This window comes from Haliotis rubra, unplaced genomic scaffold (genome assembly GCF_003918875.1).
Source record: "Haliotis rubra isolate DU_JTF1 unplaced genomic scaffold, ASM391887v1 Scf190, whole genome shotgun sequence".
In the NCBI taxonomy this organism is placed as follows: Eukaryota; Metazoa; Mollusca; class Gastropoda; order Lepetellida; family Haliotidae; genus Haliotis; species Haliotis rubra.
The window spans coordinates 446,109-458,444 of record NW_025765892.1 but is presented as its reverse complement, the minus strand read 5'-3'; the positions used below and the strand labels follow the sequence as shown (position 1 = coordinate 458,444).

The 12,336-nt window shown below is 44.3% G+C and overlaps 1 protein-coding gene across 1 annotated transcript; it reads left to right on the top strand.

The window, feature by feature from the left end:
- Window positions 1–3,733: 3,733 nt before the first annotated feature.
- Window positions 3,734–4,459, top strand: LOC124274391 (protein piccolo-like). Its single transcript, XM_046709771.1, has one exon. It carries the CDS (start codon window positions 3,734–3,736, stop codon window positions 4,457–4,459), a length of 726 nt encoding a protein of 241 aa, XP_046565727.1.
- The last annotated feature ends 7,877 nt before the right edge of the window (window positions 4,460–12,336 follow it).

Here is a 12,336-nt window from a genome sequence, read left to right as displayed (position 1 = left end):
GGTGTGACTGGGTTGAACCCTAGTGGTCTGTGTAGAGGAGGGTGGGTTTGACTGGGTTAAACCCTATTGGTCTGTGTAGAGGAGGGTGGGTGTGGCTGGGTTAAACCCTAGTGGTCTGTGTAGAGGAGGGTGGGTGTGACTGGGTTGAACCCTAGTGGTCTGTGTAGAGGAGGGTGGGTGTGACTGGGTTAAACCCTAGTGGTCTGTGTAGAGGAGGGTGGGTGTGGCTAGGTTGAACCCTATTGGTCTGTGTAGAGAGGAGGGTGGGTGTGACTGGTTAAACCCTAGTGGTCTGTGTAGAGGAGGGTGGGTGTGACTGGGTTAAACCCTAGTGGTCTGTGTAGAGGAGGGTGGGTGTGGCTGGGTTGAACCCTAGTGGTCTGTGTAGAGGAGGGTGGGTGTGACTGGGTTGAAACCCTAGTGGTCTGTGTGTAGAGGAGGGTGGGTGTGGCTGGGTTGAACCCTAGTGGTCTGTGTAGAGGAGGGGGGTGGGTGTGGCCCTAGTGGTTGTGTAGACCCTAGTGGTCTGTGTGGTCTGTGTAGAGGAGGGTGGGTGTGACTGGGTTAAACCCTAGTGGTCTGTGTAGAGGAGGGTGGGTGTGGCTGGGTTAAACCCTAGTGGTCTGTGTAGAGGAGGGTGGGTGTGGCTGGGTTGAACCCTAGTGGTCTGTGTAGAGGAGGGTGGGTGTGGCTGGGTTGAACCCTAGTGGTCTGTGTAGAGGGAAGGTGGGTGTGGCTGGGTCAGAGGAGGGTGGGTGTGGCTGGGTTGAACCCCTAGTGGTCTGTGTAGAGGAGGGTGGGTGTGGCTGGGTTGAACCCTAGTGGTCTGTGTAGAGGAGGGTGGGTGTGGCTGGGTTGAACCCTAGTGGTCTGTGTGAGAGGAGGGTGGGTGTGGCTGGGTTAAACCCCTAGTGGTCTGTGTAGAGGAGGGTGGGTGTGGCTGGGTTAAACCCTAGTGGTCTGTGTAGAGGAGGGTGGGTGTGACTGGGTTGAAACCCTAGTGGTCTGTGTAGAGGAGGGTGGGTGTGGCTGGGTTGAACCCTAGTGGTCTGTGTAGAGGAGGGTGGGTGTGGCTGGGTTGAACCCCAGTGGTCTGTGTAGAGGAGGGTGGGTGTGGGTTGACTGGGTTGAACCCTAGTGGTCTGTGTAGAGGAGGGGTGGGTGTGGCTGGGTTAAACCCTAGTGGTCTGTGTAGAGGAGGGTGGGTGTGGCTGGGTTAAACCCTAGTGGTCTGTGTAGAGGAGGGTGGGTGTGGCTGGGTTGAACCCTAGTGGTCTGTGTGAGGAGGAGGGTGGGTGTGGCTGGGTTGAACCCTAGTGGTCTGTGTAGAGGAGGGTGGGTGTGGCTGGGTTGAACCCTAGTGGTCTGTGTAGAGGAGGGTGGGTGTGGCTGGGTTGAACCCTAGTGGTCTGTGTAGAGGAGGGTGGGTGTGGCTGGGTTGAACCCCTAGTGGTCTGTGTAGAGGAGGGTGGGTGTGGCTGGGTTGAAACCCTAGTGGTCTGTGTAGAGGAGGGTGGGTGTGGCTGGGTTGAACCCTAGTGGTCTGTGTAGAGGAGGGTGGGTGTGGCTGGGTTAAACCCTAGTGGTCTGTGTAGAGGAGGGTGGGTGTGGCTGGGTTAAACCCTAGTGGTCTGTGTAGAGGAGGGTGGGTGTGGCTGGGTTGAACCCTAGTGGTCTGTGTAGAGAGGAGGGGTGGGTGTGGCTGGGTTGAACCCTAGTGGTCTGTGTAGAGGAGGGTGGGTGTGGCTGGGTTGAACCCTATTGGTCTGTGTAGAGGAGGGTAGGTGTGGCTGGGTTGAACCCTAGTGGTCTGTGTAGAGGAGGGTGGGTGTGGCTGGGTTAAACCCCTAGTGGTCTGTGTAGAGAGGAGGGTGGGTGTGGCTGGGTTAAACCCCAGTGGTCTGTGTAGAGGAGGGTGGGTGTGGCTGGGTTAAACCCTAGTGGTCTGTATAGAGGAGGGTGGGTGTGGCTGGGTTGAACCCTAGTGGTCTGTGTAGAGGAGGGTGGGTGTGGCTGGGTTGAACCCCTAGTGGTCTGTGTAGAGGAGGGTGGGTGTGACTGGGTTGAACCCCTAGTGGTCTGTGTAGAGGAGGGTGGGTGTGGCTGGGTTGAACCCTAGTGGTCTGTGTAGAGGAGGGTGGGTGTGGCTGGGTTGAACCCTAGTGGTCTGTGTAGAGGAGGGTGGGTGTGGCTGGGTTGAACCCTAGTGGTCTGTGTAGAGGAGGGTGGGTGTGGCTGGGTTGAACCCTAGTGGTCTGTGTAGAGGAGGGAGGGTGTGGCTGGGTTGAACCCTAGTGGTCTGTGTAGAGGAGGGTGGGTGTGGCTGGGTTAAACCCTAGTGGTCTGTGTAGAGGAGGGTGGGTGTGGCTGGGTTATACCCTAATGGTCTGTGTGTCCCATGCTTGTCGTAAGAGGCGACTAACGGGATCGGGTGGTCAGGCTCGCTGACTTGGTTGACACATGTCATTGTAAATCCCAAATGCGTAGATCGATGCTCATGCTGTTTCAAACTCGATTATTTACACACCGCCATCATAAAGGTGTAATATTGCTGAGAAAACTCACTCACTCACTCACGAGATTCTGGCCACGTGATGGGCAAGCAACAGACCCACATATAGATCATAGATCACCAGCCCAACCAAACCCTTGTCCTGAAAGTTTATTGAATGACCATTGAAACTGGTGAAAATGAAGTGTGCACCCTCCTATTCTCAATAGTGTGCTCCCCACCCACCCCCGCTCCCTTTTCTCAAAAAGCTGTATCCGCCCCTGTACATGTGACCATCAGTTGATGGGAGCAACTTCCACAGTGGCGACTAAAATTATCTTTTTCCAGTGATGGGTATGAAAACAAAACAAACATCAGATATTGTATTAATTGTATACATTGTATTAATTGTCATATACCGTATTGGAAGTTACCAGACTCTTCCCGATCTGGGGTTATTTTGAAATTCATCTTGAACGTTTGAAGAGTAGAAACTAAAGTAGAAACTATTTGTTTTTCATCTTTAGCATTATTCTTGAAAGTCAAATTTCACTTTCATTCAATATATATGACCCTCTGCTAATTGAACATACTCTCTGTAAGCGATGTCACTGTTACAGAAAGTACATCTATCAGCTTCAAATGTCTCCTATTTCGTTTACTTGTCAAGAAATAAATAAATATATTATTTTTCCCAGTTTGAAGTCATTTCCATCTGTGTGAAGGTTTTTGTAGAAGCTGTCTTGAAATGATATTACAGAGTTTACCGGCAGAGCAAAAAGTTGACCTGGTCACTGGCTTGCTCCTTAAAAATAGTTTAAGGGGGCATATCTGTCTGTGCTTGCATGGTTTATGGGGGAGGCTATAACGTGTATGTATTTTTAAGTCTTTAGTGGCTGTAAATGCTTTCAGGAAAGAGACGATTGATAATTTTAACGAGAGTTGAATGCACCTTTGAGCCTTGTAGACATTACACTTTTCATTGGCATCTGTTGGGGCTGTCATCGGTTGCGGCGTGCTTGAGTTAAGACCTCAACAACGAGGGTCTTCAAAGCTTATGTAATAATGGGAAGTTATGCCAAGGTTTTAACCAACAGATACGACCAGCTTATCTTCAACGTCTCTGTTCAGTGAGTGAATATTGCGTAACTACTTTTACCGGCAGCGATATTGTATTGAATTCGTGAACTAAGTTAAAAAACTTGGCATCTCTTGAATGAGACAACGAAGCCTTGCAACGATATGACTGGCAGTGTGAAGCCAAGTAATGTGAAGCCTGGAAATGTAGATCCTCGTAATACGAAGCCTGGCAACGTAAAGCCTCGCAATGTGAAGCCTGGCAACGTAAAGCCTCGTAATGTGAAGCCTGGAAATGTAGATCCTCGTAATGTGAAGCCTGGCAACGTAAAGCCTCGCATTGTGAAGCCTGGCAACGTAAAGCCTCGTAATGTGAAGCCTGGAAATGTAGATCCTCGTAATGTGAAGCCTGGCAATGTAAAGCCTCGTAATGTGAAGACTGGCAATGTAGATCCTCGTAATGTGAAGCCTGGAAATGTAGATCCTCGTAATGTGAAGCCTGGCAATGTGAAGCCTCGTAGTGTGAAACCTGGCAATGTAGATCCTCGTAATGTAAAGCCTGGCAATGTAGATCCTCGTAATGTGAAGCCTGGCAACGTAAAGCCTCGCAATGTGAAGCCTGGCAACGTAAAGCCTCGTAATGTGAAACCTGGCAATGTAGATCCTCGTAATGTGAAGCCTGGCAATGTAGATCCTCGTAATGTAAAGCCTGGCAATGTAGATCCTCGCAATGTGAAGCCTGGCAACGTAAAGCCTCGTAATGTGAAGCCTGGCAATGTAGATCCTCGTAATGTGAAGCCTGGCAATGTAGATCCTCGTAATGTGAAGCCTGGAAATGTAGATCCTCGTAATGTGCAGCCTGGTAGTGTGAGTTTATTTTTCTGCAAGTAATTACTTATGAAGGCTATGGTAGGCACACTTCCTTGGTGAAGCCCATGTCGCCATGATCACAGACCAGCCTTGGTAGGCGCTCAATGTATCCCTACCTGACGCATGATGCATGCATACAGGGGGGCTAAGAAGTACTTGACACTTTAAAGTAAAACTTCTTGCAACATTTCTTTGAGAGGCATTTAGAAGTTGGAGCAGGCACTTGCTTGATAACGGTGTTAGAACCTACACCGAAACGTCGCTTTCACAGCAATAAAGAAGTTCGTACATATATTGTTATCCTGCCCCTTCTTGCAACATTGGAACGTTTCGATGATAAAAAACCCTCTGTGTTTGGATCTCATGGACTTAGAATCTCTAAGGAAATGGTAAGGTGTATTGTGACTTCAGAAATACCTAAATAGCTTTCTGAAATCACGATACACCTTACCATTTCCTTATAGATTCTAAGACCATGAGATCCGAACACAGGTTTTTTTTGTGTAATCGAAACATTCCAGTGTTGCCAGAAAAACGTTTACTTTAAAGTGTCAAGTTATGTAATACAATTTTCAGTACATGTGCATATTTCGACGTGTTGTGAAAGTGTTTCTATCTAGTACCTAGAAATGTTACAAACAGAAGCTGAATCCCGAACAGGAACTAAATCACTTGAAGAGATCTGCCAAGCTCTCACTGACAATCGTAACACGCCTGAATCGAGTCATTCCAACCATACCTGACTCGCCAGCTAAAGTATGTTTTAAGGTGAAGATCGATTAAGCCACAGATGAGTTGACCAGAGACAATGTCTCGTTCACGTCTAGACCTGCTCCGAAAGCACTAGACCATGGATCTGTTTCCTTGCATTTGTCTTTCTCATTCTCATGTAAGTATACATTCTTGTTTATTATGTTTAATGTTTTGGGCGGCTCAGGAAACCATTATCACATAAACAAGACAAATACGTGTAAACAAATGTCGTGTTTAAGGTTAGATTTGTCTTCCACGACCCCAGGGACGCTTCCCACATCACAGGGTTGTTTCTTATATTGTACTCTGTCACACAGACAGTAACGAATTCTACCGGATCACAATAGTGTTTCTTGTGTCACAAGAGGGATGATTTCAACTTTCCAACAGTCAGTGTTTCCTTTATGTCGAGACAGAAGTTGTTTGGTCAGAAGTTGTTACAGCATTCCCGGTCCGAGGAAACTTTTCAAAAGACTTTACGGTAGACATGTGGGGGCAGTGTCAAACTTTGACCCTTCAGTGACATAAGAGATGAGTGAGTGAGTGAGCTTAGATTTACGCAGCACTCAACAATATTCCAGCTATATGGCGGCGGTCTGTAAATAATCGAATCTGGAACAGACAATCCAGTGATCAACAGCATGAGCATCGATCTGCGCAATTGGGAACCGATGACATGTGTCAACCCAGTCAGCGAGCCTGACCACCCGATCCGTTAGTTTCTTACGACAAGGATGGGTTATTGAAGATCAATTCTAACCCGGCCCTTCACGGGCGCATAAGAGATGGCCGATACAGTTCTCTATTCTATCACACGTGCCCAGTGTTTTAAGATGAACAATTGACAAGCCTTTGCATGTGTTTATGACGGGTACTACCGGTGGAGCAAGATACGTTCACGTTTTCGCGAACACCTTGTGTCATCACTCTATACGTTTGGTGATGATTATGTACGTAAACAAACCTCTCGGATCGTCAGGTGTTTTTCCTGTTGATGATGAGCTGTTTGGGAATGTAGTTTTATCCATATTCTTCTTTACGTCTGGGCCCTTATTCTCAAAATGTCCGTAGCCCTAAGAATTCGTAACTTTGATCGTGGCCAATGTGTTAAGAATCAGCTTAAGAAGTTCGTAGGGCTACGAACGTTTCGAGAATAGCTAGCCTGGTTCGCTTTTTGGTTCAGAACAACCTAAAATACCACTGAGCAGCAACATGAACGTCACAGCCAGAATGCAGTGCCTTTGGAGGACGTGATCAATGACAACATCGAGGTCATCTTGATTGTCTATATACGTCTATACACTTACCAACATCACCCGCCGGTGTGGCCTCGGTCTTCGTGACACTCATCTGGTTTACAAACGTTGGAGATAATTCCTGTTATGATCACCACAGCTTTTTAAAAACAACTTTACAATTCAGCCCTTATATTAAAAGGAAGCCATCGGCCGTTACCCAAACACAAGAAGACCTAAAGTAATCACGGGACCTGAATACGTCACAAAGGAGGTTTCTGACAGGACACAAGTCTTATGACAACCTGTATGGTTCCATGTCCAGAAACACTGCAGCCAGAAATATCACGACAATGTAAGTTTCGTTTTTGGTATTGCAGCGCTATGTAGAAGTACTCGATGACTGCTTCAAATCCACGACCAATGTACACCTTTATCATCGATTTCATAAATGTCCTTGAATTGACATTGCTCGGATTCTCAGTGCAAATGCTTATTTTATCAATGTTCAGAGAAAGGACTAGGTTTCTGCAAATACACATCCCATCTTCAAACTAAAACGAACTAACTCCAAGTCCACTCTATTTACACAAGAGTTTGTATGAATTCTCATACCACTGTATTCTCAGGCTCTTACTCTTAATATACACTAAGCGTTGTTACAAAAAAAATCATTAATGATAACGATTACTAAAAAAATCTAATTTCTAACCACACATTTGTGCAATTGTTCTTTACAATTTTGAAGGTCCGTTGAAAAGTCGAATCGAATTCACATGGAGATAAAAAATACAGTAGACAACTGGACGCCATCGTTTATAGGCAGTGTAAAGGCGGATCGTTGGTTGATAAAGAATGATGTGCCAACTTGGGGCAAAGGCACTGGAAGGATTTTGTTATATGAATTGCTCATAATTCAATTGTTTCAACAGACTTGTCAACGTTTAGACGTGGTGATAAAACAGGGGGTTGTTTTCTGGTATTTATTAAGTTTCGTACAGAACAGGAAGTGACAGATATATGAAAAAAGAGGTTTAATTTGTTAAGTTCGGTTTGTCAAAAAATGGTTTTACCATTTTAGATTGAAAAAGCAGTATCGATGTCATTTGAGTGTTTAATTTTAAAAATACTGTTTTGTTAAATGGTGCCATTTTATTCTCAGTGTGTAAAGAGTTTTAAAGTTTGTTAGTTGTTCAACGCCGCGCTCGACAAAATTCAAAATATATGACCACGGTGTGTAAATGATTGTACCTGGTACCAGATAATCCAGTGATTGACGTCATGAGCATCGATCTGCGCGATAGGGATACGATGACACCTGTCACCCAAGATAGCAAGCCGGACCACGTGATCCCGTTAGTGGCCGCTTAGGACAAGCAAGGTTTGCTGAAGACCAGTTCTCACTCGAATCTTCACGTGTGGAGTTTTAAAGACGAGATATCATCAGCTTGATGAAGGATTCTGCAGGCTGACTCGAGTCATACGTCTAACGCGGTTCAGAATGGGAGCGTAGGTAGAACCAGAGCTTAGAATGTTCTTTTGCACTAAGGGACCGTTCATAATTTATGGCTAGGGGGTGATGATAATTTTTATGGAGAAGCATGTACAATGTGAATGGACCCCCCTCAAATTTATGTACAAAATAAGTGACCCCCTGCATGTCTTGTACTAAATCAGTGATCCCCCCTTCCCTTCCCATAATTTTAAAGCTATAATTTTAAACATATTTTTATGTACAAAATTGATGACCCCACCCACCCACACACTAGCTCTCCAGAACAAAATGGGTGACCCTTAAAATCTTCATTTCTCGTCTCTTTCCCCAAAAAAAAAAAGCAATGGATATTAGGAACGGTCCCTACATATAATTCCAGGATTACTATTACGTTCTTAGCATTACAAAATATTATAAAATGCAATCTCTGAAACTAACAAAGATATAAAGCTGTATTGGTTTGACTCTTTGTCACAGAAAGAACATTAGATGATTTGATTTTTTTTAAGACAGTAAAACACACCAGTAGTGCACTGAAGGCCAGTCGTCTTAAAGCGCCACAATTCACTGTATACAGTTACGTCCCTTGGGTACACCAGGGTCCTATGATCGTGAATTGGAATCTCACAATGTGTTAAGCCCATTTCTGGTGTCCCCCGCCGTGATATTGCTGGAATATTGCTAAAAGCGGCGTAAAACTAAACTCAGTCAGTCAGTCAGTGACTCTAGGTGTGTCAGCACATACCCATGCTTGTTGGTGTCCCCAGTGTCATAAACGTCTTTGACCCTATATCAGTCGTCCTCCATGTGAGGCTGAAACGCCGTAGCTCGAATACTGTTCCGTGTTTCGTTACCCACAACTCGCTCAAGTATAATACTGGTCAAAGAAATATATCAGCAAAGCATTTTGTATTTGTGCGAAATTAGACAGTCGACTTATAGAAGCTGACTTCTCAACAAATGGGGCGGTGGGGTAGCCTAGTGGTTAAAGCGTTCCTCGTCAAACCGAAGACCCGGGTTCGATACCCACATGGATTAGTAAAAGGGCCGATTTGGGGTACAGTAACCCACGTTTACAAACAAAACAAAAACACGCATATAACGAACTGGATGGTTTTGTCACGGCCTCTTGTTGTACATATTAGCCGAAATGCCTAAAACAAACTACGGTTTTCACAAACTAAAACCCGTGTACCCTTGAGTTGGTTTTAACCGTAGGTTACTGTCATGCGTTGAAAACTCTCCTGGTATTGACCCGTACGTTTTGACGAATACTTTTAGAATTTATGTACATTCTTTTATTTTTTTTATTTTGCCTTTGAAGATACATTATCCACATTGATGTATTTATTCATATAAAATGGCATTTCTCATTAGGACGTCACTGTTGAGTCCGTTATCCGATAGTCCTACATATGATAAGCACAGTGTTATTAATCACTATCAAATAGTTGTTCGCGAAGATAACGGTAACATATGGTACAAGTCAAGGTAAGGAAGTTGCATCAATCAACAAATTTGGAAAAGTTCCGCTCATGTAAAAAATGTTTGAAATCTTTACTCAGACCCTTAATATTTAATCTGTGTAAGCCAAAACGTGGCCAAACACAAAAACGCTACAACATGAAATCAGTGAGTGAGTTAGTTGGGTTTTTCGCCGCTTTTAGAAATATTCCAGCAATATCACGGCGGGGGACACCAGAAATGGGCTTCACACATTGTACCCATGTGGGGAACCCAGGCCCTCGGCGTGACGAGCGAACGCTTTAACCACTAGGCTACCCCACCGCCCCCAACATGAAATGAAAACCTTTGATATTTGAATCAGTTTCGATAAAAATGTATGAGGGATATCCTAATTCACGTTGTCCACAATTCATGCCTGTACCATGGGTTAACGGTCATGATATCGACTCCTGATCTGACCGGGTAAGGCTTCACTATCTACATACTGCAAACCTGTAGCTGTTACTGTTCTCCTCGTGGCTTTAAGCAACGTTGACCATTTATCAACAAGACACATTTAAAACGGGGGGAAATACGTCTAACGGAAGTGGTACGGAATGGGAGTTTAGATGGTCGTTTTTACTGGAACCAGAATCGGGGGAAGGTGCTTTGAGTAGTGTGGGACATGTATTGTCATCTAAGATGACCTTTCCCATGTTGAAGTCAGGACCCAGCTCCTAATGACAAAAGTTCACAAGTTTTCAAATTAAGTGGAACAAAATCGTTCTCTACAACCTTGCTTGTGACAAAGTAAATTAAATAATGAAGAATATGGTTTCTGGAAGGTGAAATCTTATTGAAGAACGTTGTCGCCGAATTCTGGCGTGGTCTTCCTTTGGATGATGCGAAGCTCCTATTGTTATAAACGTCGGATACAGAACACAAGCGGACCTTCTGAAGCGATGAGGGGTTCAGGGTGGTTGGGATGTAGATGATCATTTGCACAGATTTCACGTTTTCTTAATCGAGTAGTTGCCTAATTCTCACATAGGCGCGTCGAATAATTTCTTAACTGTCCCGGAAACAAAGGACTCAACCGCTCGTTAATTAACCGTCCACACCTTTGAGAACAAGAGATTTTGGTCAGACACATTTATCAAACCAAGTTTCATCAATTGGCTTAAAATGGGGACAAGCCCCTAAGCAGTTAACAAGGAAATCCAGAGACAACTTGCCCAGAATTGGACATTTTTTCAACCTGATACATTGAAACGACCATAATTCACGCTGATTCCAGGAACAATTGCTTCAAAGCAATTTGTTGGAGTTTGGACAAGTGCAATGGCTGGTCCTAGAATGCATTTGTCAAGCGTAATTCTAGGATTTTCAATTTAACTCCAGCAAATTTGTGAGGCGTTGAGAAAAGGGGAGAGACGGTGGTGGGTGTTAAGTGATCTCTTAGCTCACCTGATACGTTTGGGGCTCTCCTAGGTTCACCTCTGCTCCAACCAAACATGGAAGCAAGGGTCAGCTGATTTGCAAACAGATCTATTTGCCTCTCATTTCCAACATAGCTGAATATATAGCATTGTTATTCCACGATTTACTCACAGCGCTGTAGCTCACCTGACAGATTTCATTTACAGTGTTCCTAATATTTAGCTGTCGGTTACGGTCTCGTATATCAGCAGAGCTTGTTACTTAGTCTATCACACATATACAAATATACTTAATTCAGCTAGTGCTAGTCTATAATGTGTGGCAAATCTAGATTACCACCGCTTCATGAAATTGAAAAAAGTCTTCTGGCACCTTTTTATTATGTTTTATGAATATAATTTAGATTTCAAAGACTAGATATTAGTCAACCCGTTACTCTAAATGCTTGCGAGATGTGCCTCAGAACCTGAGAACTCCCCTGCCTGTGACAACCATCCAAGGAGATCACAGGAGAACATGGTCAGACAGTTCGGTTCACGTTGTCCAAGTTCAAGTTTGTCTGCTGACTCAATGTTTTGATTTATGCCAATCTAAGAGGTAATGAATACCCTAATTACATAAAGACGTTGTCTCGGTTCACACAAGACAATAATTACGTCGTCTAGACCGACCCTGACAATTCCACCTGCACAAGATGGATCACAATCCCCCTTTATAGCTCACCTGACAGACGCTCAGACACATCCCACCGGACACGTTCGCGGATATAGTATACAGTCAAATACGTTTATAACGAACTGTGTCTTCCCCGGGTCTTTTGCTGCATATTGTAGTCGAAATGTGTTTGATGAAGCACGGTTATAACGAAATGTGTTTGAGGAAGTACCGTTATAACGAATTAAAATTAATGGTCACGTTGAGTTCGTTATAACCGTAGTTTATGTATTATTAAAAAAATCACAAAAACTCTGTCCACTATCAAACAATCTGTCGATTGCGAGTGAGCTCAAACATTTTTTTCTGTTTAGCTGAACCCACAATACCGTCTGTCAATAATGTTCGAACACTTTCTGACGTGAAACCTACATATCTTCTGGAGCATTATTAATTCTTCTTATTCTTGGCGATGCTCATGATGTTGATCATTGCATTATCTACTCCAGACTCGATTATTTACAGACCGGTGCCATATGGCTGGAATATTGATGAGTGCGACGTAAAACTGAACTCACTGACTGTTCTTGAAATGACAGAGAACTCAAATGTTTATATATGAGTAGACGATTTCCCCTGAATTCATATCTGCCTTTTGTTCATATATAAAAGTTTTGCACAGTTACTGAAGCTCTCGTCGGTAGAAAAGACACTCACCAGTCCCACTCTACCGCGAATCACCTACTTCTGTCAATGACGTGGGAACCACCGCCAGACTGCTCTATCTCGCAGAATTTCATACGACCAGACGTAACCACTTAGCATTACTTAGATACATAATGTGAAAAAATGTCTCCAAATGCCACTGTGTGCCT